General features: G+C 42.8%; 2 protein-coding genes across 2 annotated transcripts in view; both read right to left on the bottom strand.

The window, feature by feature from the left end:
- The window catches only part of LOC129178473 (uncharacterized), a 38,097-nt gene extending 28,860 nt beyond the window's left edge, over positions 1–9,237 (bottom strand). The window contains exons 1-2 of the mRNA XM_054770746.1: positions 8,788–9,237; positions 3,994–8,114 (exon numbers count right to left, since the gene is read on the bottom strand). Of these exons, the coding sequence (XP_054626721.1) occupies positions 3,994–4,012 (19 nt within the window). The 5' untranslated portion in view covers positions 4,013–8,114; positions 8,788–9,237. The remainder of the gene's footprint in view (positions 1–3,993; positions 8,115–8,787) is intronic.
- A 344-nt stretch (positions 9,238–9,581) lies between these two features.
- On the bottom strand, positions 9,582–14,498 carry LOC129178078 (gastrula zinc finger protein XlCGF8.2DB-like). The gene is made up of 3 exons (XM_054769831.1): positions 14,447–14,498; positions 14,121–14,217; positions 9,582–11,281 (listed from the first exon to the last, which is right to left on the bottom strand). The coding sequence occupies exons 2-3, from the start codon at positions 14,137–14,139 to the stop codon at positions 10,158–10,160; spliced, it is 1,143 nt and encodes a 380-aa protein (XP_054625806.1). The 5' UTR covers positions 14,140–14,217; positions 14,447–14,498; the 3' UTR covers positions 9,582–10,157.
- Between the last annotated feature and the right edge of the window lie 5,087 nt (positions 14,499–19,585).

Genomic DNA, 19,585 nt, shown 5'->3' with positions numbered 1-19,585 from the left:
CTCTGTGATCCAGGTCCCTAATCCAATAAAAGGTCCAATAAAAGTCAATCAAATAAAAGACAAAATTGGAAAAAAAATGGGCGTGCAAAATACTTTTAGGGTAGGAGTAATCATGTGACATGGTTATAGATCCATTTGTGGTGTGTTTTAGAATATATAACTTTTTTTAACTCTCTTCAGCACAATGGTAATTTCTTGACAGTCCCTAGTTTAAAGAACCAGCGGTTAGAGCAGCAAAAATGTTTCATGGGGTGGCCAAGGTGAGACCATTACTCACATAGGGGTGGCAATAGGTTGACACCACTGATCTGTATTATATATCTGGATAGCTCATACGTCACAAGCAGCAGTGCAAGCCGCTGAAGCCAAAGAGACGCCATCTTACTACTCACATCGACTACATTGGCACAGCGTACATAGTGTACAAAGCAGATGAAGAGGCTAACAGAACATCTATATTTGACATTAAAAAGCGGGGAGATTCTCCCATTCCTTCAAGTAACGCAACATTCGTCCCTTAAAAACCATTTGATACGTTATTCTCTATCTTTTGGCTATATTAAATGTACTTTTCCCCTTCCAATTCTCATTGCCTTTGGGACAAATTTCTACTGTGCACCCTGGCTCAGCACTCCCCTATAGCAATGATAGTTTTACTCCTCTAGAAAGACATTTTCATTTGAACTGCATATCCCATCCCTTTTTTCCACTAAAATCCATGGTCATGATCCTTTACTTTTTATTCTTACTTTCATACAATTCACTATGCTCTCGTCTGTACAAAATATGAGTCATAAAAGAGACAAGTTTTAAAATCATTTCACATTTTGCTGATTTTTTTTGTTTGTGTTATGAAATAGAAATAACCTCTTTTCTGATATAGAAATATATTTGAACAAAAACCACAGGAATAAAAGAAATAAAAGATAATAATAAAAAAAAATAAAAGAAAAAAAGGGGGAGGAAAAATGAATAATAATGTTGACCAGTAGAGGGCACTGCGGACTGCTGATAAAAGTTGTACAGCACTACTAGGCTTGTTATTATCATGGTTCATGGTTTTAATCCTGAACATGCATATGAGTCAAACAGTAGCACATCACATAGTACAATTCACAATTTTGCATGTCCAAAAAGGAGTAGGAAGAAGCAAAGCTTATTTAATCCTACTCCTCATCAGTTTCACATCAGTTGCAATACATTTATTCACCTCTTGTTCTTCCAAGTGTACTTTGTAGGTCTACATGACAATGTAGTGCAATCATAGCCAAGGTTTTTACTTACTAAAAGGAAGCTAGAGGCTTAATAATAACTGATAGAATATATCCACGACCCACAGAACAAAGCTGTGCTAGTAATGTCTTACGCTTGTTTTTAATATTTTAATGTTATACGGCAGTGTCATTCCAGCTTTAGTTCATCAGGAAGTGACGGGAAGTGACGGTGGGCGTCCCGAGCAGGAGAGCTAGGCTCAGTGCTAGCTGTGAGTTTGGAGAGAGTTGGGAAGTGTGTTTATGTTGGCGTGGATGTAAAGTCCTGCAGTGTTCTCCGCTGTTAATAAAGCCATTAAAGTGCATCGGCGACGTGAGTCTCTCCTTCCCCACAACAAGCGGCATTACAGTATTGACCAGTGCACACCAGGAAATAAACGGTGTCATTTCTTACAGGCATTGCCGGGACAGCTATGTAGTGGGGCTTGTTTAACCTTTGCCTTGTGGGCAAGCAGGAAGGAGAGACGATGCTGAGAGATGTGTGTGTGTTCTGAGCTGCTGTCTGGTGGCCGCATTCAATAAATAAAGTTGGCAGAAGCAACAGGAGAAGTTTCCTTCTTTGCTTCGGAGCTGAATAACACTGACAAGTTAACAGACTAGTGGCGAACAGAAAAGAAGACGGCTTTGTTTGTGTTGAATACAGAAGATGAGGACTTTGATGGATTTGTGGATGAGGGTTGATGAAAAATAACGTGAGTACATTCTAAAATACTTCAATTAAGTACAACCGAACTCAGTTTTGCTCCCGCTGCCGCGTGCATGCTAGCGTATGTTTTTTTTTTTTTTATTGTAGCGTCGCTGGGAGCACGTCCTGTTCCCAGCATACTTTGCGGTAATGTTTTGGTGCAAATGCTCTTAAAGTTACATGTTTGACGAGGAAATAGCAAGCTCAAAAGAAGACGACTTTTTTATGTGGAACAACTGACAGTTTGTGTGGATCTTGTGAATGATTGTGACTGAGCTAGGACTCAGTAATTAAAGTCTACACACGACGGCTTCATTGATTGAAAAAACAAGCTTTTTCGTGCATGAAGCTTCTACTTGAGTTGGTAATTTGGCCGCTATATGCGGTCAGATATTGACCAAGGGAGACAGGCCGTGTTGGACAGGTGGCTGCTATACACAGGGTCTATAACATGTACATTTGCTGCGGGGGATTTTTCAGTGGCTGCTATAGGCAGGTGGCCATTAAGACAGGTTTGACTGTATCATGATATAACAAAAAAGTACGTACATTTCCTCTTAGCTATTCTAGAGCTACATACTGTACAGTATGTCAGAAAAGTGTATTCACTTTTGTGACATACTGTATATACTGTATATACAACACTGTATATACTGTAAACCTATCAATTCTGGACATACATTTAATCAGAGGAATTTTACACGATCGAAAATATCTGAGAGATCGACAGTGCAAAACCCTTAAATGATCAATCATAAATCTACATTTCAATCATACCTACACGTGAAATGTTCGTCCACAGCCTTTGAACTGGCGATTTGTGCAGTTTATAGCTGCACATGCAGGCATCTTAAGTCGAAATTTGTGTCCAATCCGAATTAATAAAATAAGTCACCACGAATGCAAAAGCTTGCCCGAGAAGTGTTTCTTGCGAGTAGCAATATGGCGGCCGTTTGCCTTCACAAGTCATCGTCAATGAGCTATCCAGATATATTATACAGATCAGTGTCTGTGTAGGCTCTCAGTCGTACAGGAGTTGTCCATCGAGGAAAAGGCTTCTTGAGACGTCATCTGTACTTCTGTGTAGAAGGTGTCGGACGTTTCGCTCCTCATCCGAAGAGCTTCGTCAGCAAACTAATAAGTGCTGGTAGCTTAGGCCTTAAATACAGTAAGAGTGGGCGGAATTGGTGTGCCAACACCCTCCTCCTATTGGTTTGTTACACTAAGCCTGGGCGGAGCAGTGGTATAATCCTATCCTGTTATTCACACCTACGATAAAAGGGAAGTGTCGCTCCCTGAATTGGGTATGAACGACTCTGATACTGGCTTGTTAGCATCTATTGTTCTGGCTCGGCCCTGCCTTCACCTCATTTGCAAGACTAAGAGCTGAGCTGAGAAAACAGATGGTTTGAAAGAGGAGTAAAGGAAGCTATTTTTGTCAAACAACAGAACCCATCATTGAATCGGAATGGTGGTTTGAGGTTTAATTTGGACCCTGTGTTCAGCAGGTTACTGAGACCAAAACCCACAGCTCTTAGTCTTGCAAATGAGGTGAAGGCAGGGCCGAGCCAGAACAATAGATGCTAACAAGCCAGTATCAGAGTCGTTCATACCCAATTCAGGGAGCGACACTTCCCTTTTATCGTAGGTGTGAATAACAGGATAGGATTATACCACTGCTCCGCCCAGGCTTAGTGTAACAAACCAATAGGAGGAGGGTGTTGGCACACCAATTCCGCCCACTCTTACTGTATTTAAGGCCTAAGCTACCAGCACTTATTAGTTTGCTGACGAAGCTCTTCGGATGAGGAGCGAAACGTCCGACACCTTCTACACAGAAGTACAGATGACGTCTCAAGAAGCCTTTTCCTCGATACAGATCAGTGGTTGACACCTGAAATGTCTAGGTGGCCAGTAGGGTGGCCACCACGTGGCTCCGCCAGTGCACAGCGGCACTTCCGTGTGAAAACCTTGTCATGAACGTTGCTAAACGATAATGAAGCAATTAAACCTGTGAGAGTAAGACAAGGAACAAACCTGCTCTGTGTGACTCCATTTGAGGCTTCTTGACAACCGTCGACGTTGTCGCTCGTTCTCCTCTTTTGTTCGAGAAAGTTCCTCCTCGTACTTCGCTATCGTTCTTTCCAACACTACAAATATTTCTTCAACAGCCGCAGTCAGTCGCTCATTCATTAAGGATCGCAGCATTTCTACTTTACACATCTTCACACATCATTTTCCGATGGCTCGCTACTTTAGCATGGGATGCTAACTTCCGCGTTTCTTTGTCCGAAGCTAACGAGCGAAGATAACCCACTAGAAGTGTACGCAGGTGAGAATATTCGCCGAGGCTTCGTTGTTATGTGACAGAATTATGAAGCGTGTGAATAATAAAAGCATCAATGGAAGCAATAACGCCTACTTTACTTCACACCACGGGTCTGTTGGTGTATTCTCGTTAACTTCCTCCTTTTCTTCTTCGTTGTTTGCTTAATGGCAGGAAACAGCCATTCCGTTGCATTGCTGCCATCTACCGGTTGATTTGTTGACTGTACAAACATAAACACTTCTCAGTATCATCTTTAATGCAAATACTTTTTTATTTTAAATATCAGTAAAAAATGTATCAAAGTGGTGTCCAAACTCTTCCCATCGAGGGTCACATAGTCAAAACTGAAAGGATGTAAGGGCCATCCATCCATTTTCTATACCGCTTCTTCGTCATTAGGGTCGCGGGGGTATAGCTGACTTCGGGCGACAGGCGGGGTACACCCTGGACTGGTCGCTAGCCAATCGCAGGGCACATATAGACAACCATTCACACTCACATTCATACCTAGAGTCGCCAATTAACCTCACCTGCATGTTTTTGGAATGTGGGAGGAGGCCGGAGTACCCGGAGAAAACCCACGCGCACACGGGGAGAACATGCAAACTCCACACAGAAATGCCCCAGGGGAGAATCGAACCCAGGTCTTCCCGATCTCCAACGTGTTGGCCAACGTGCTAACCACTAGACCACCGTGCGGGGATGTAAGGGCCACTTTGATATTTTGTAAATATATTATTTGAAGACACCTTCCATATATTTCAAAGTTCTTCTTAAATAATATTCATAAGTTTTCTTTTTGTAATATTATGACTTTAATATTATAACTTTTTCCCAAAATGTTCTTTTGTTTTCTTCTCATATTAGGACATTTTTCTTTCACGTCATCTCTATGCAACTAAAATGATATCATTTTTCCTCACAATATTTACGAGTTTATTCTCGTAAAACTGTGACTTTATTCTAGTAAAATTACACCTGTCTTTGCAATTCTGCTGGGGTTTTTTCCCCAACTATTTCAACTTTCTTCTGGTACATTTCCTCCTCGTAATTACGGCTTTATTCCCATATTTGGACTTTTATCAAAACATTGTTACTTTTTCCGTAATCCAATCTTCCAAAAATGTCAACTTCATTCGTTGTTTTGTTTTTCTTGTGATAGTACTTTTTTCTTTAATATTTCAACTTTTAACAATTTCAACAACACAAAAGACTGCAGGACAGGACGACCTGGAAGAGGATCCGGGTAACAACGGGGGAAAAAGATACGTTTTTGTTTCAAATAATCATCCTGACTGCTTGGAGTGCATGGAAGAATGATGCATGTAGTGGATGAGTGCATGTTGAATACAGGAAGTGAACATACTGTATGTATTAGTAATTGATGTGATACGGCGAGGGGAATGGCTTAAATCAACTCTGCTTCTTCCTACTCCTTTTCGGACATGCGGAATGGTGAATTGTAACATGAAGCATTCTATGTAAACTGTATGCATGTTCAAAATCAATTCAACCATAACTTAGCTACTAAAATTACGTTTTTTTCCCACGACATTCTCGTAAAATTACAACTTTTTTCTCCTCGTATTTTGACTTTATTCTTGCAATACGACGACTGCTGAGTTTTGTGCTGTTGTGTTTTTATTGCTTTTCTTGTTAAATTATATTTTCAGATGGTGCCGTTGGCCGCACTTTGGACGCGCCTGTTGGAAGGTGTCTTACCCAACTCCCAAATCACACTTCTCTTCTATTGTCACTGCAACACGCCATGTGTCCCATCAAGTGTTTCGATTGGCTCCCATTGTGGGGTCACACACCTCCTCCACAGGACCATATGTCCCAATGACGGTCACAAGCTCCCGAACCCACAGATGAGCACTTGGGTCCCTGAAGTCCTTCCTGGAAAAACGAGCTCCTCAAAGAGTGTCTTCATTGCTTATCCAAACACCCTGACCGTCATTTTCTTTTATTCTGGGTCACGTGTACACGCGTTTACAAGAAGGACTACAAAGTGTTGGATATGCGTTTGAATCAACCATACACGTATAAAGTAGGGGTGCTCCCACCGATTGGCCACTGATCAGCTTCGGACGATTTCTGGGGAAAAGCACAATATCGGCATATACCGATACACCCGCCTGCGTGTGCGCGGCAGTCGGGGGTCTAGGGCAGATAGCCCAAAAGGTGGTTGGATTCGTCGGACTAGATGGCCGGTCGTCATCAGTGGTGGTGGAGGATGCTGGGTTTGCCGACTGCCCGAGGGTCCTGCTGGAGTGACATCAAGCTGGGTATGGGTATTGGTCGATAGGACACAAATGTTTGTCCTTTTGCAGCACCAGCAACAAGGACATAAACCGGATGGAGAAACTGATCCGGAAAGCCAAACAAGTTATCGGCAGTCAGATGGAGGCGTTTGCAACAGTGAGAGACAGGAGGATGCCGGACAAACTGCTCTCCATCATGGACAACCCCGTCCACCCACTCCATTGGACCACAGAGGGGCAGGGACTCCTCCAGTTTCTTCCCCACAGTAAACGCTACAGGACTTGATTTATTCACAGCATTTTTGGGCTGTACTGTCTGCCCTCCCTTCATAAAGAGTACCTTTCCTTGTAATTACCTATATTTCTACACACAGTTTGAAAATATGCTTTTATTATTGTTATTATTTAAGAGTGTTTGTGTTTTGCTTCTGCAATTGAGCCACTGTAACCAAGCAATTTCCCTCGTGGATCAATAAAGTCTGTCTAAGTCTAAGACTCCACTCGTGGATGATCGGTATCGGCAGCATAAAAACCTGATCGGAGCATCCCTAGTATGAACACATTACATCAAAGAGCAAATGTCTGATGCTTTTGTGCCGATAAAAGTCAAATCTAGCCAGGGAAAAGTGTTTGACTGCTGCTCTCGCCAGCACACTTGTGTTTGTTAAGCTGGTGCTTATAGGAGAACTTCTTATCGCACACGCTGCAGCTGAATGGCTTCTCACCCGTGTGCGTTCTTGTGTGGACTTTCAACGTTCCTTTTATCGAAAACCTTTTCCCGCACACCGAGCAGGAGAAAGGTTTTTCTCCCGTGTGCGTTCGCGTGTGTCCTATCAAATGTCCCCTTTGGGAGAACCTCTCGCCACAAAATGAACATAGAAAAGGCTTCTCACCGGTGTGTGTCCTCATGTGCTGAATCAAAGCAGGACGGACGCTGAAACGCGTGTCGCACACTGAACACGAGAAGGGTTTTTCTCCCGTGTGCGTTCGTGTGTGTCGGATCAAGTTGCCTTTAAGCGAGAATCTTTCGCCGCAAACTGAGCACGCAAATGGTTTTTCACCCGTGTGTGTCCTCATGTGCGAAATCAAATGTGCCTGTCGTATGAATGTCTTGCCACAAACCGAGCAGCTGAATGTTTTTTCTCCTGTGTGGATCATCATGTGTCTCTTCAAAGTTGTTTTCCTGTCAAACGTTTTGTCGCACTGAAAGCATTTAAAGCGCGCGGCGTCGGTGTGACGTGTCCGACCGGCTTTGGAGTCTTCATCGTCGGTGTCAGGAGAGTGGGACGTTGTGTCGTCGCCATTCGATACCGGTGCTAAGCGGCCGTCTCCTTCTGATCTTCTCTTCGCCTCAATTTGACCGTCATCAATTCGAGGCCACTGAGCTTCATCGTCATCATCCTCACTCTTCACAATCACACAAGTCACTGGAAATTTGCTGACGTCAGCCTCCTCCTGAATCCACAATTGCGCTTCCTCTTTAACGTGGGGCGGCTGTGGTTTCTGCTGCCCCACCATGGAGCCCCACTCCGGCTGCTTGGGGGGAAGATCTTCTTCACTGACGTCTGCAAGACACCAGAACACAAACACACATGTCTTACAGGATTTGTCCATTTGGTGGGAAAGGCTTCTTGAGACGTCATCTGTACTTCTGCGAAGTCAAACAACAGAACCCATCATTGAATCGGAATGGTGGTTTGAGGTTTAATTTGGACCCTGTGTTCAGCAGGTTACTGAGACCAAAACCCACAGCTCTTAGTTTTGCAAATGAGGTGAAGCCAGGGCCGAGCCAGAACAATAGATGCTAACTAGCCAGTATCAGAGTCGTTCATACCCAACTACAGGGAGCGACGCTTCCCTTTTATCGGAGGTGCTAATGGCAGGAGAGGATTAGACCACAACTCCGCCCAGGCTTAGTGTAAGGAACCAATAGGAGGAGGGTGTTGGCACACCAATTCCGCCCACTCTTACTGTATTCAAGGCCTAAGCTACCAGCACTTGTTAGTTCACTGACGAAGCTCTTCGGATGAGGAGCGAAACGTCCGACACCTTCTTCACAGAAGTACAGATGACGTCTCAAGAAGCCTTTCCCTCGACAAACACACATGCTTTGGGAAAGTCAAGTCATTTACTGTCGTAACTCAAATCAGGTGAAAATGTCACAAATATCGCCAAATGACATCATTACTTAAAGTGTAACGTTATTTTTTAACATGTAACAGGAAGAAGTGAACAAACCTGCTCTCCGTGACCCACTTTGAGGCTTGAAAACAGCGTCCAGTAGTTGACGTTGTCGCTCGTTCTCCTCTTTCGTTCGAGAAAGTTCCTGCTCGTACTCTGCTATCGTTCCTTCCAACACTACAAATATTTCCTCGACGGCAGCGGTTAGTCGCTCGTTCACCAACGCTCGCAGTATTTGGACTTTGCACATTTTCACACAATCGCAACACTTCGCGTGTGTTGCTAACTTCCGCGTCTCTTTGTTAGCAGCTAGCAAGCTAAGCTGGCACGAGAAGCTTCAAAGTAGCAGCCGAGAAGAGACTGTATTAAACTATGATGTTAGTCAACGACTAAAGGACCACGCAGTAATCTGTGCAAAACGAGGAAAATACTACGCGACAAAAAAACAACCAAAGAGGCATTTAACATGTACAGCGTCTCCTTGCTAGCGCCGTGTTGCCATTTTCTTCTTCTTCTACGTTTATTTTCAGTATGGTTCGTTTGCTGCCCCCCAGTGGCAACTTTGTGTTGTTGCTTCATTGCTCTCTACTGCTGTTTCATATCCTTCGATAGAAGTCGGCCGCAGTTACGCAAATATGACAATAGTTCATCGTTATGTTATGGCTAAATTCTGGTATAACGATAGTACTTTGTTTCCTTTAAACATTATTGTTGCGGTTCAGACTTAACCGAAGTGCAGCTCGAGAGACTTCTCTCATTTTTTGCATGCACGTTGCATCACGCTGTCCAATCCTATTACGTCAGGCTCGTGTTTATTCATTCTTTATTGATCTCCGCTTATTAATGCTGAGTAGGTTACACACAAAAGCTCAATGAGTCCAAAAAGTGTACAACACGAATAAGAAAACCGTCATTAGACAAAACGTTGTGCCGCTTCCTTTAGCAACACAAACTACAGTGACGCCTTGTGGCAGGATAATGTCCTGCATAAATATGCTCTGTAATTCAGGGGCGTACAAATCAAAGGATGAGGGGGAGCCACTTTATACGTTTTTAATTTTGTACAAAGGCAAAAAAAAAAAGCTCTTAAAAAACAAAAAAAAGCTTAGTGTTATTGGTTATTAGTATCAACATTACAGCTTCTACTCTTTACATTTTGCCTTTTTGTTGTATTTTCACTGGGCTATATGGTTTAATTTTGTTTTTACAAATGTGCCGCACGCTAATAAAAATCAAGCTAATAAAAAATAGAACCCTGCCAGAATGAATACATGACGTTGACAAATTCAAATCCCAATTTACATGAATTAAATTGTAATGCGGTGGGATCACGTCAGTTGTGTCCAAATGGCCCCCGGGCTGCACTTCCAAAGTGCAGCCCGGGGGCTCATTCTGGCAGCGTTCTATTTTTTTATGTCGGTGAAAATCTAGGCAGTGAAAAGAGTTTTACTGCTGCTCTCACCGGCGCACACGTGTTTGTTAAGCTGGTACTTGTAAGTGAATCGGTCATCACACACGTTGCAACTGAATGGTTTCTCACCCGTGTGCGTCCTCGTGTGTTTTAGCAAGTGTCCTTTCTGAGAGAACGTCTGGCTACAAACTGAGCAGCAGAAAGGTTTTTCTCCAGTGTGCGTCCTCGTGTGCGCTATTAAATGCGCCTTCTGAGAGAATCTTTGGCTGCAGACGGAGCAGGTGAAATGTTTCTCGCCAGTGTGTGTTTTCATGTGCCTCCCCAGTGCTGTGCCATCACTGAAAGTCATGCTGCACACCGAGCAGGAGAAAGGTCTTTCTCCCGTGTGCGTTCTCATATGTGTTACCATGTTTGTCTTTCTCGAGAAAGCTTTACCGCAAACTGAGCAAGAGAAAAGTTTCTCACTGGTGTGTGTTCTCATGTGCTGGATCAGCGTTGAACTGACGCTAAAACTCATGTTGCAGACTGAACATGAAAAAGGCTTCTCTCCAGTGTGTGTTCTCGTGTGTGTGATCAGCGTTGAACGATCACGAAAATGAGTGTTGCAGACTACGCAGGAAAATGGTTTCTCGCCGGTGTGTATCCTGGTGTGAGCTATCAAATGCGCCTTGCGAGGAAACCCTTTACCACAGAATGAGCAGCGGAAGGGTTTTTCTCCCGTGTGCGTTCTCATGTGTGCCTTTAAGTTCCTCCTGTCAAAGGTTTTGTTGCATTGAGGGCATTTAAAGTGCTTGTTGTCAGTGTGATACGCCACATCGGCCTGAGAATCTTCATCATCAGTGTCACAAGGGTGTGACGCTGTGTCGTCACTATCTGAGAGCGGAGGGATGAGGCCATCTGCTTCCGATCGTCTCATCTCCTCACTTTGACTGTCGTGAAGCTGTGACCATTGAGCTTCCTCTTCATCATCTTCACTCTTCACGATCACACGAATCACTGAAAACGTGCCGACGTCAGCTTCCCCCGGAGTCCACGCCTGCTCCTCCACTTCCTCTTTAATGTTGGGGGGCTGCGGCCCCTCCTGCTCCAGCCTGGAGCTCCACTCCTGCTGCTCAGGGGGAGGATCTTCTCCACTGACGTCTGCAGGACACAAGAACACAAAGAAACACCCTTTGAGTTGTACGTGTGCCCTCTGAAAAGCCAAGCGTAGGTCTTACAAAAATCGTCAGTAATTTTACAAGAACAAAATGGAAATATTAAGAGACACTAGAAAAAAATGTCAGTAGGAATTTCGAAAGGGCCAATGACTTTGCCACGGTTACACAAAATGTTTCACACTATAAATAGCACGCTGCCCACGCCCAAGGCCTCGCCAATGATGACATATGCAGGGCTTCTGTGCACGGTTCACCTGGGATTAAAAGCAGCAGAATAAAATAGAATTTGAATAATAAAGAATACATTTGGATTAGTAATATGGGCTGCCGCGCTTTGCTTGTAGTCGTAATTTTACGAGAACATCACAACATTATGAGGAATAATAACATAATTTCTGTAGAATAAAGTTGAAACCTTAAAGTAAGACATTATTTTAAGACGTAATATTGTGAGAAACAAAACAACAAAGTTGGGTTTTTGGGAAAATAAGGTTGCAGAAAATGTTAGAATGTTAAGAGAATAAAGTCTAAATATTATTAGAATAAAGTTATAATGATTTATGAGATGAAAATTTACAAGAAGAAAGTTTAAAAAATTGGAAATTGTAAAAAAAAAAAAGTTGTAATTTTATGAAAATAAAGTAAAAATATTAAGAGAAATGAGAAAAAAAGCTGCAATTTTACAAAAATAAACTTAACATTACGAGAGAAAAAAATAATGTAATTTTCGTAGCATAGAGTTGAAATATTAAAGTACATTACTTTTGTAAAAGTCGCAATATTATGAGAAACAAACAAAATAAAGCTGTCATTTTCGGACAATTAGGCGGTGGAAATAGCTATAAAATCATGGCAATAAAGTCAAAATATCAAGAGAAGAACATTTACCAAGATGGTTTAAGAAAGAGGTATTAAGTAAATATTAGGAAAAGTTTAACAAAACCGCAAAAACGGGAAAAAAGACGTAAGTTCATGCTAGTAATAGGCGTCTTTTCACCTAAATAGCAAAGATCTTATTTTGAAACATTTTACTTCCAAAGTGTCACTTTCGGGTTTGTGTTTTCTGCGATCGCGGACATTTTTTATTATCTATCGGTGCAGAAGTCATTGTGGATGAGTGTTTACTAACACTAAGAGATATATGTGAAGCATTAAGGACAGCTGTTTATGAAGTAAATCGCACCTACTGCTAAACAAAGCGCTTTGCGACTACAGTTTAATCAGTAATACTCAACACTTCCTGCTAGCCCTCCATAAAATTTGTCATGGGCACCGCTGAGGACTACAAAAAGGCCAGATGTGACCTGTGGAGGTCCATACGAGAGGCCAAAAGACAGTACAGACAGAAGCTGGAGGGCTACTATTCCACCTCAGACCCTCAGCGCATGTGGGCGGGGCTCCAGCACATCACAGACTATCGACAGCAGAGTAGCGTAGCCACGTCCAGCCAAACCACACTTCCTGATGAGCTGAATGAGTTCTATGCCCGCTTTGACACCCACACTCCTGATGAGCAGAGAGGGTGGCTGGACTTGGGGAGTTCAAGAATAGTGAGCACTGGGACCCCACAGGGGTGTGTGCTGAGTCCACTCCTCTACACGCTCTTCACCTACGATTGTGTGGCCTCCCAGAACAACACCAGCATCATTAAATTTGCGGATGACACTACAGTCATTGGCCTGATCACTGGTGGTGTTGAAACATCATACAGAAGAGAGGTGGCGGACCTCATAGCTTGGTGTCGTGATAACAATCTCCTTCTCAATACAGATAAGACTAAAGAGATGATCATCGACCCAAGAACAAGGGAAAAGGAGCCGCATAGACCCCTGTTTATTGATGAGACTGAGGTGGAGAGGGTGAAAACCTTCAAGTTCCTTGGCACACACATCAGCGAGGACCTCACCTGGTCTCACAACACCCAACAAATTCTGAAGAAGTCCCAAAGGAGACTGTACTTCCTGAGAAGACTGAGGAAATTTGGCATGTCCACCACAATCCTGAGTTGCTTCTACAGATGCACTATGGAAAGTGTCCTTACCGCCTCCATCACTGTTTGGTACGGTAACTGTACAACACGTGATAGGAAGGCACTCCAGCGGGTGATCAAGACCTCACAGAACATTGTTGGGGCAGCCCTCCCCTCACTGCAAGACATTTATACATCTAGAGTCCTACGAAGAACACACAACCTCATCAAGGACAGCACACATCCACAACACTCATTATTCACACTCCTACCGTCAGGCAGACGCTACAGGAGTTTGAAGTCCAGGACCACAAGGCTGGCAAACAGCTTTTACCCACAGGCCATCAGGCTTCTCAACGAAGCACTCGCACACGCCGCACGCAACACACGCACACACTCATAGCACTTTATTTATGTATTTATGTATTTATTTATTCATTTATATCTGTATTAATGTCTCTTCTGTTGTTGTTGCTTAATTTATTGGTATTTATGTTTCTTATGTTCTTATTCTTTGTGTTTTCTTTCTTTTCTTGGGAGAATGAACAGAATAAGATTTTCATTGCATAGTATAACTGCTGTTTTACTGTGCACATGACAATAAAACTCTCTTGAATCTTGAATAAAAATGACATGCACGTGCGTCATGGGCAGGTACGCAAATTTAACAATGACGCCTTCGACTCCCTCCCAGCCTCAAATGGATTGCAGTCCTGTGGGAAACACTGGACCACACTCTCCCGGTTAAAACTGGCAGTATTTTGTTAAGGAGGCGTCTTTCTGTGCGTAGTTTTCTCGCGTGTCATTTTAACGTAAATATCAGTCATTTCACGAAGCGCCAACGTGAACAAACCTGCTCTCCGTGCCGCCATTTGAGGCTTGAAAACAGCGTCCAGTCGTTGACGTTGTCGGTCTTTCTCCTCTTCTCTTCAAGAAAGTTTGTCCTCGTACTGTTTCGAAGACAACAAATATCATTCGCCCGTTCACCAACGCTCACAGACTTTAGTACACATCCTCGAGTTTTGCAAGCGGCAGACAAGCTAAGCTAGATTGCAAAGCTACAAAAATGGGACAGCCCGGAGATGAAGAAGTGATTACGTCTCCCCTGTTGTATGGCATAACTGTAGTATACAAAGAGCAAATGGAGCTGAGTTCAAACAACGCTGGTGTTTTTCTTACCAATCCCTTGCGAACGTCCGCATTCTCTCTTCTTCTTGGATAAGAGAGGGTTGACGTTACCGTGGAGTGCATTGCTGCCCTCTTCAGTTCGTTTTACTTATCGCAGCGTTCATTGATACAGTACGTGCTGTCGAGTGAGTTACGCTTGGACGCAGATGAGATTCAGTGAGGACAAAGAGTGAATCACTTATTAAATAGTTATGTTACATTTTGCTGTCCAAGTTGTGCTGATTAAACAACTTGGATTTGCGATATAAATCGCATCTTAAGCTTTCCAAAATTGTGCAACAGCTCAACAAATTTGTAGTTGAGGTCAGGTGGAAATCCCGATACCGATGTGTATAAATATATTTTATTATTCAGCTATATGTATGCTGTGTATGTGTATAAGTGATCTGTAAGACGGTCAACATTATTTTTTTGTAGCTTATTTAACGTAAACGTATCATGGCAAGCCACGCCTCTCTTTTATGACGACAGACAGCAGCACAGTGTGGCTCTCCACAGCGTCTGTCACTCCTTTAACTTTATTCTGACCTAAGCACATCAACAGCAGTGCAATTCAAACACCATTTATGTATTTCCAACTCCAAACAAACTAAATAAACGTCTCGAGTCCATGCGTCATTGCAACGACACTTCCTCGTTGTCACGAGACAGACCGCGGGATGCATTCACGAACACTCCGAACATCATATGAACACGAGACGCTGTTTGTACAGTGATATTGTTGTGATATTATTGTGATATTGTATGTGTTGTGTGCCTGAAGTATCCAGCCGCCGAGCTGGTCGCTAACTGCTGAGCTACGTTAGCTTCGTCAGCATTGCCACCAATTTATGCTATTATTAGCATGCTATTTCCATGTGTTTTGTGCACTGCTGATAGCATGGATATTACGTTGCTGTGTATTTGTGGATATGTCCAGGGAGGGGCGGTCGCTCTGTGTGACTGGCCAATCACAGAGCGTGAAGAGTGAATACATAATGAGGATATTCCGTCATCACGATTACGGAAAATGACGAGCTGTACTCGCTTCATCCTCGAAGCCGGCATTGTCGTCAACAACAAGTGTCCGGCCCACCCCTAATTTTTAACATGCTCAAACCTTTCGAGGTGGATTTGAAGTGGAAAAATATCGAACGACATTCAAAAGGTATTCTGACTGCACTCTAAATGAATATAATAACATAAAATCTCAATTGTAAATATTTTTAAGGTAATATTACGTATTTTTACTTGGAATATTACAAGTTTTTTCTCATAAATTTGACTTTATTCTAGTAAATTTACGACTTTATTCTCACAATATTACGTGTTTTTTTTCTTGTAAATTTGCAATTTTATTCTTGTAATATTACGAGTTTTTTCTCGTAAAATTGCGACTTTATTCTCGTGATTTACGACTTTATCTCGTACTGTTACCACTTCATTCTCAAAATCTCAGATTGTTTTTTTTTTCTCAATGTGGCCAATACTCCGTCGAAATAAGGGAACATTTGAGAAGGAAAGGAACGAATGAATGAAAGTTCAACAAAATTTAACTGAGTGAAAACTTTTATTTCAGAAAGATTATGATGATTTGGGACAACATCAGATGACATTTACTTAATTGAAATATTTTGCCGAAAGATTATAATGATTTGGGAAAACATCACAACGTATGAACTCAATAGGAATATTATTGTTTAAAGAAAACCGAAAGGGGAGGGGGAGCACACAAGCTGCAATGTGTCAGCACATTCTCTCTCTAACTGTGTGTGTGTGTGTGTGTGTGTGTGTGTGTGTGTGTTCACATAAACAAAGAATCAAGAGTGTGTATCTGTTAATATGCAGTGGGCTCAGAAACAGGAGGTTCAAAAGTTCAGGTGGACCGGATGACACAGCAACGGTGTGTCTGTGTGTTGAAGATGAAAGCACATCATAAATCCAACAGTTACACCAGAACATTCCAAGCATCTGTTGTTTAGCAGTTCCTGTTTCTTCTTCTTTATCTACACAGAGTGTCTGAGGATGAGTGCAGAGAAAAGATAATAAGTAACACGACTAAGGAAGGAACAGAATCGTCTGAGCGGTCATGCGGTCAAGAGGAGTTCCTTCATCTTCTCCTCTGCAGCCCCATGAGTTTTCCTGCTCAGACACACACACAGAGCTTATAGCAGTTCAAAGAAAGCAAATACATTGTATAAGCAAATACATTGTATATGATAACGTGTGTGTGCGTTTCTCCAACCAATAACAATCCTTGAGATAGCAATAGACTGAGCAAGAGGTTCCCTAGTGTAATGTAATACAATCCCAATGAATGCACGTGCATATGTGCCATGAGTTTCACTTTACTTGTGTAGTGTGGTTACTTTTAACTGAAGCCAGGCATGTGCACATGTAACCCGCCCGCGAACACAGGATCTTCGTAATGGGAGGTGAGGGCGCTGACCATACGACTAAAAGCCCGGACTGTCGGCCGCGTGTTCAGCGCAACTCTTGAGGCAGAGGGAGTGAGGTTTACCAACGTACACTCGCACAGCCTCACAGGCTGGCATCCGTTACATACAGATGGACCCCTAGTGGTGCTCAAGGACCCGCCCTTTTGCCCTGCATGAGACGAGTGCCCTTTCTGCCAGACCACAATTTTTTCTCAGTCATCAATTGCCCCCAAAAATGTTTTGACTCCTGAGGGGGCGTTTATTTGAGTTCTTGCGTGGTGCTCACAAGCTCTGCTGCTCCTGCGGCACTGACCGCTATAGTCTCTCCTAACCCGCAGCAGACAGACAGGTAATAACGCCCGGCGTTGTTTGGTGCTAAATTAACGACAACGTTAGTGCCGCTGAAAACATGTCGCTACAGGTCCAACGTTTCCGAGGAAATAAAAGTAAAATACAACTCAAAGCCTTGTCCAGCTATTTACTGACATTTGTCGTGTTTAGCAACCGGAGAGAGGGAGGCAGTGCAGGCAGAGGCTGTTCTACAAATTAGAGAAGTGGACTAGTTTTGTTTCCCCTTAAATCGCAGTTATTGAGATTGTTAAAACCCTTGTTAGCAGGTGGTGCAAGACCCTTACCCCTTCGTGTGTTGAGCAGGCGCACCTACCTCTCTGACTTCTCCGCTTAAAGGGTTAAAGCCTCCTGTGTTAAAGAGGACGCTTCCAAGTCAGGTTGAAGGAAACTCACCCAGGTTTTCACAGCTCGTGTAGAGGCGGCCCCGCTACATCCAGACTAAGTACAATAGAGTAAACATATTTATATTGCACCCGGCACTGGACCCTCCACTTTATGGCTGCTTTCCTTTGTATCGGTTTATTGCATTTGGTATCGACCTGGGAAATTTGACCAATCTATTAGCGATCAGAGGGACCTGTTTAAAAGGCTAAAATCATGACCAGAACAACCTAAAAGGAATTATCTTAAACAAACAGATCATACATTGTTTCACAACAAGCAAATCATTCAAAACAAAACTCCCCTTTCATGGGTGGCTCATGTGCGTGTGTATGTGTGGGGGCGTCATAGTGTCCCTATCAATGCATTCACTCTAACTGGGTGAAGGGTCAACTAACTTGTGTTCAAAATGTGGTTACTGTCTGTAAGTAATAACAGCCAGCACAACAAGCAAGCGTAAAAAGTCTCAAATGTATCCTTCCTGTGAGCATAGCCATCTTTCCATAACCATTGCTTATACATATACGTACATATTACTACAAACATAGGACGACCTAACAATACTTAATTACATATCCATAAGCACAATCGTACGATAGAGTGTCCCTCCTTTATGCCATGCAACCAACCTATGTGTGCCCATAGTAACCATAAATGTCTTTATATTTAAAATCGACGATGGTATTTATGGCGTCATAATCAACAGGCATACGCGTTGTATATGATAGCAAACAGTTACTCTTCACACCTAACCTCGCCAGTTACCCCTGGCTAGGACCCTAAACAGGCGCTATCATTCCGGGTCAGAATGAACCTGAGAGCGATGACGATTAAGGGGTAGCTCCACTTTCCCCAAGTCACTTGCATGACCTCATCACCGGATGCCTTTTAAGGTCATGCCCAGGACCCAGTCCTTTCACAATAGTCCCTTGTTACTGTAAAAGGTCATCAAACAAAAGGCACTTGTTTCACCCAAAAGTCCCTTGTTACTGTAGGATTCTTGACAGGATGAAGGGGAGGTCTAAAGTAGAGATACATGACGCGCTGGTGAGGTATACTTGTACTTGTCAGAAAGCAGTAAAAATAAAAAAAAAAGTGTATTGACGGCTTTAAAAAAAAAAACATTTGCAGAATAATTCACATACACTAGTACTTTGATACCTTTATTTGGCGGCATCTAGTGGAAAATTTAGGTATTAATTCTAGGTCACTTTACAACATATAAAAAAGCGGAAATACTTTATAAAAGTATAAAACCATAAGTGCAAAAATAGTCAGCCAAGACCCCAGAGAGGCGGGAGGATAATCCGTCTCATAAAACACAGTAACGCACACCTTGAGGGGAAATCTTAGCAGAGTGATGCACACCAGCACAAGCACAAAGAAATGCACTGGACAGTGGAAACTCTCTTGACACAGCCAACCGCAGACTGATTGCCCCCAGTTTTCCCTGAGGCGTTTTATTGTATGGCAAATTGATTGTCACGCCCACTCACAGGTGGCACAAATAAAACAAATTACCACACATGCATTGTAAACAAAAACAACTCATGACAATGTGAGAGCACATCCCAACAGGAAAATACCTTGGGGTTAGTCTGTAAGTACAGTACTCGCCCTAAGGATACACACTCCAGTACAGCAGGTGGCGGTATGCACCAAAAACGTTGGTCCGACCCGCCGTAAACAAGAGGAAAAGGAAAACGACGCGTTTTGCACACGCGCAGAATCGATTGGTTTCCCAAGGTGGGGATTGGAATCTATGTACCAACAATGAATTATAGCATCATTAAAAGATTACCTGACCAGCTCTCGGTTTATACAGCAGACATGATGGCAATGATTATAGGCTTGCAATGGATAGAGGAAATAAAAGCAGATAGAGTGGTATGTTGTGTGGACTCTCTGGCAGCATTATATAGTATTAAAAATATGGAATCAAGTGGAGAGGATTTATTATTAGAAATGCATCAAAACTTAT

The sequence above is a fragment of the Dunckerocampus dactyliophorus genome, chromosome 3, assembly GCF_027744805.1.
Source record: "Dunckerocampus dactyliophorus isolate RoL2022-P2 chromosome 3, RoL_Ddac_1.1, whole genome shotgun sequence".
NCBI classification, from domain to species: domain Eukaryota; kingdom Metazoa; phylum Chordata; class Actinopteri; order Syngnathiformes; family Syngnathidae; genus Dunckerocampus; species Dunckerocampus dactyliophorus.
This window is presented reverse-complemented; position numbering and strand designations above follow the sequence as displayed.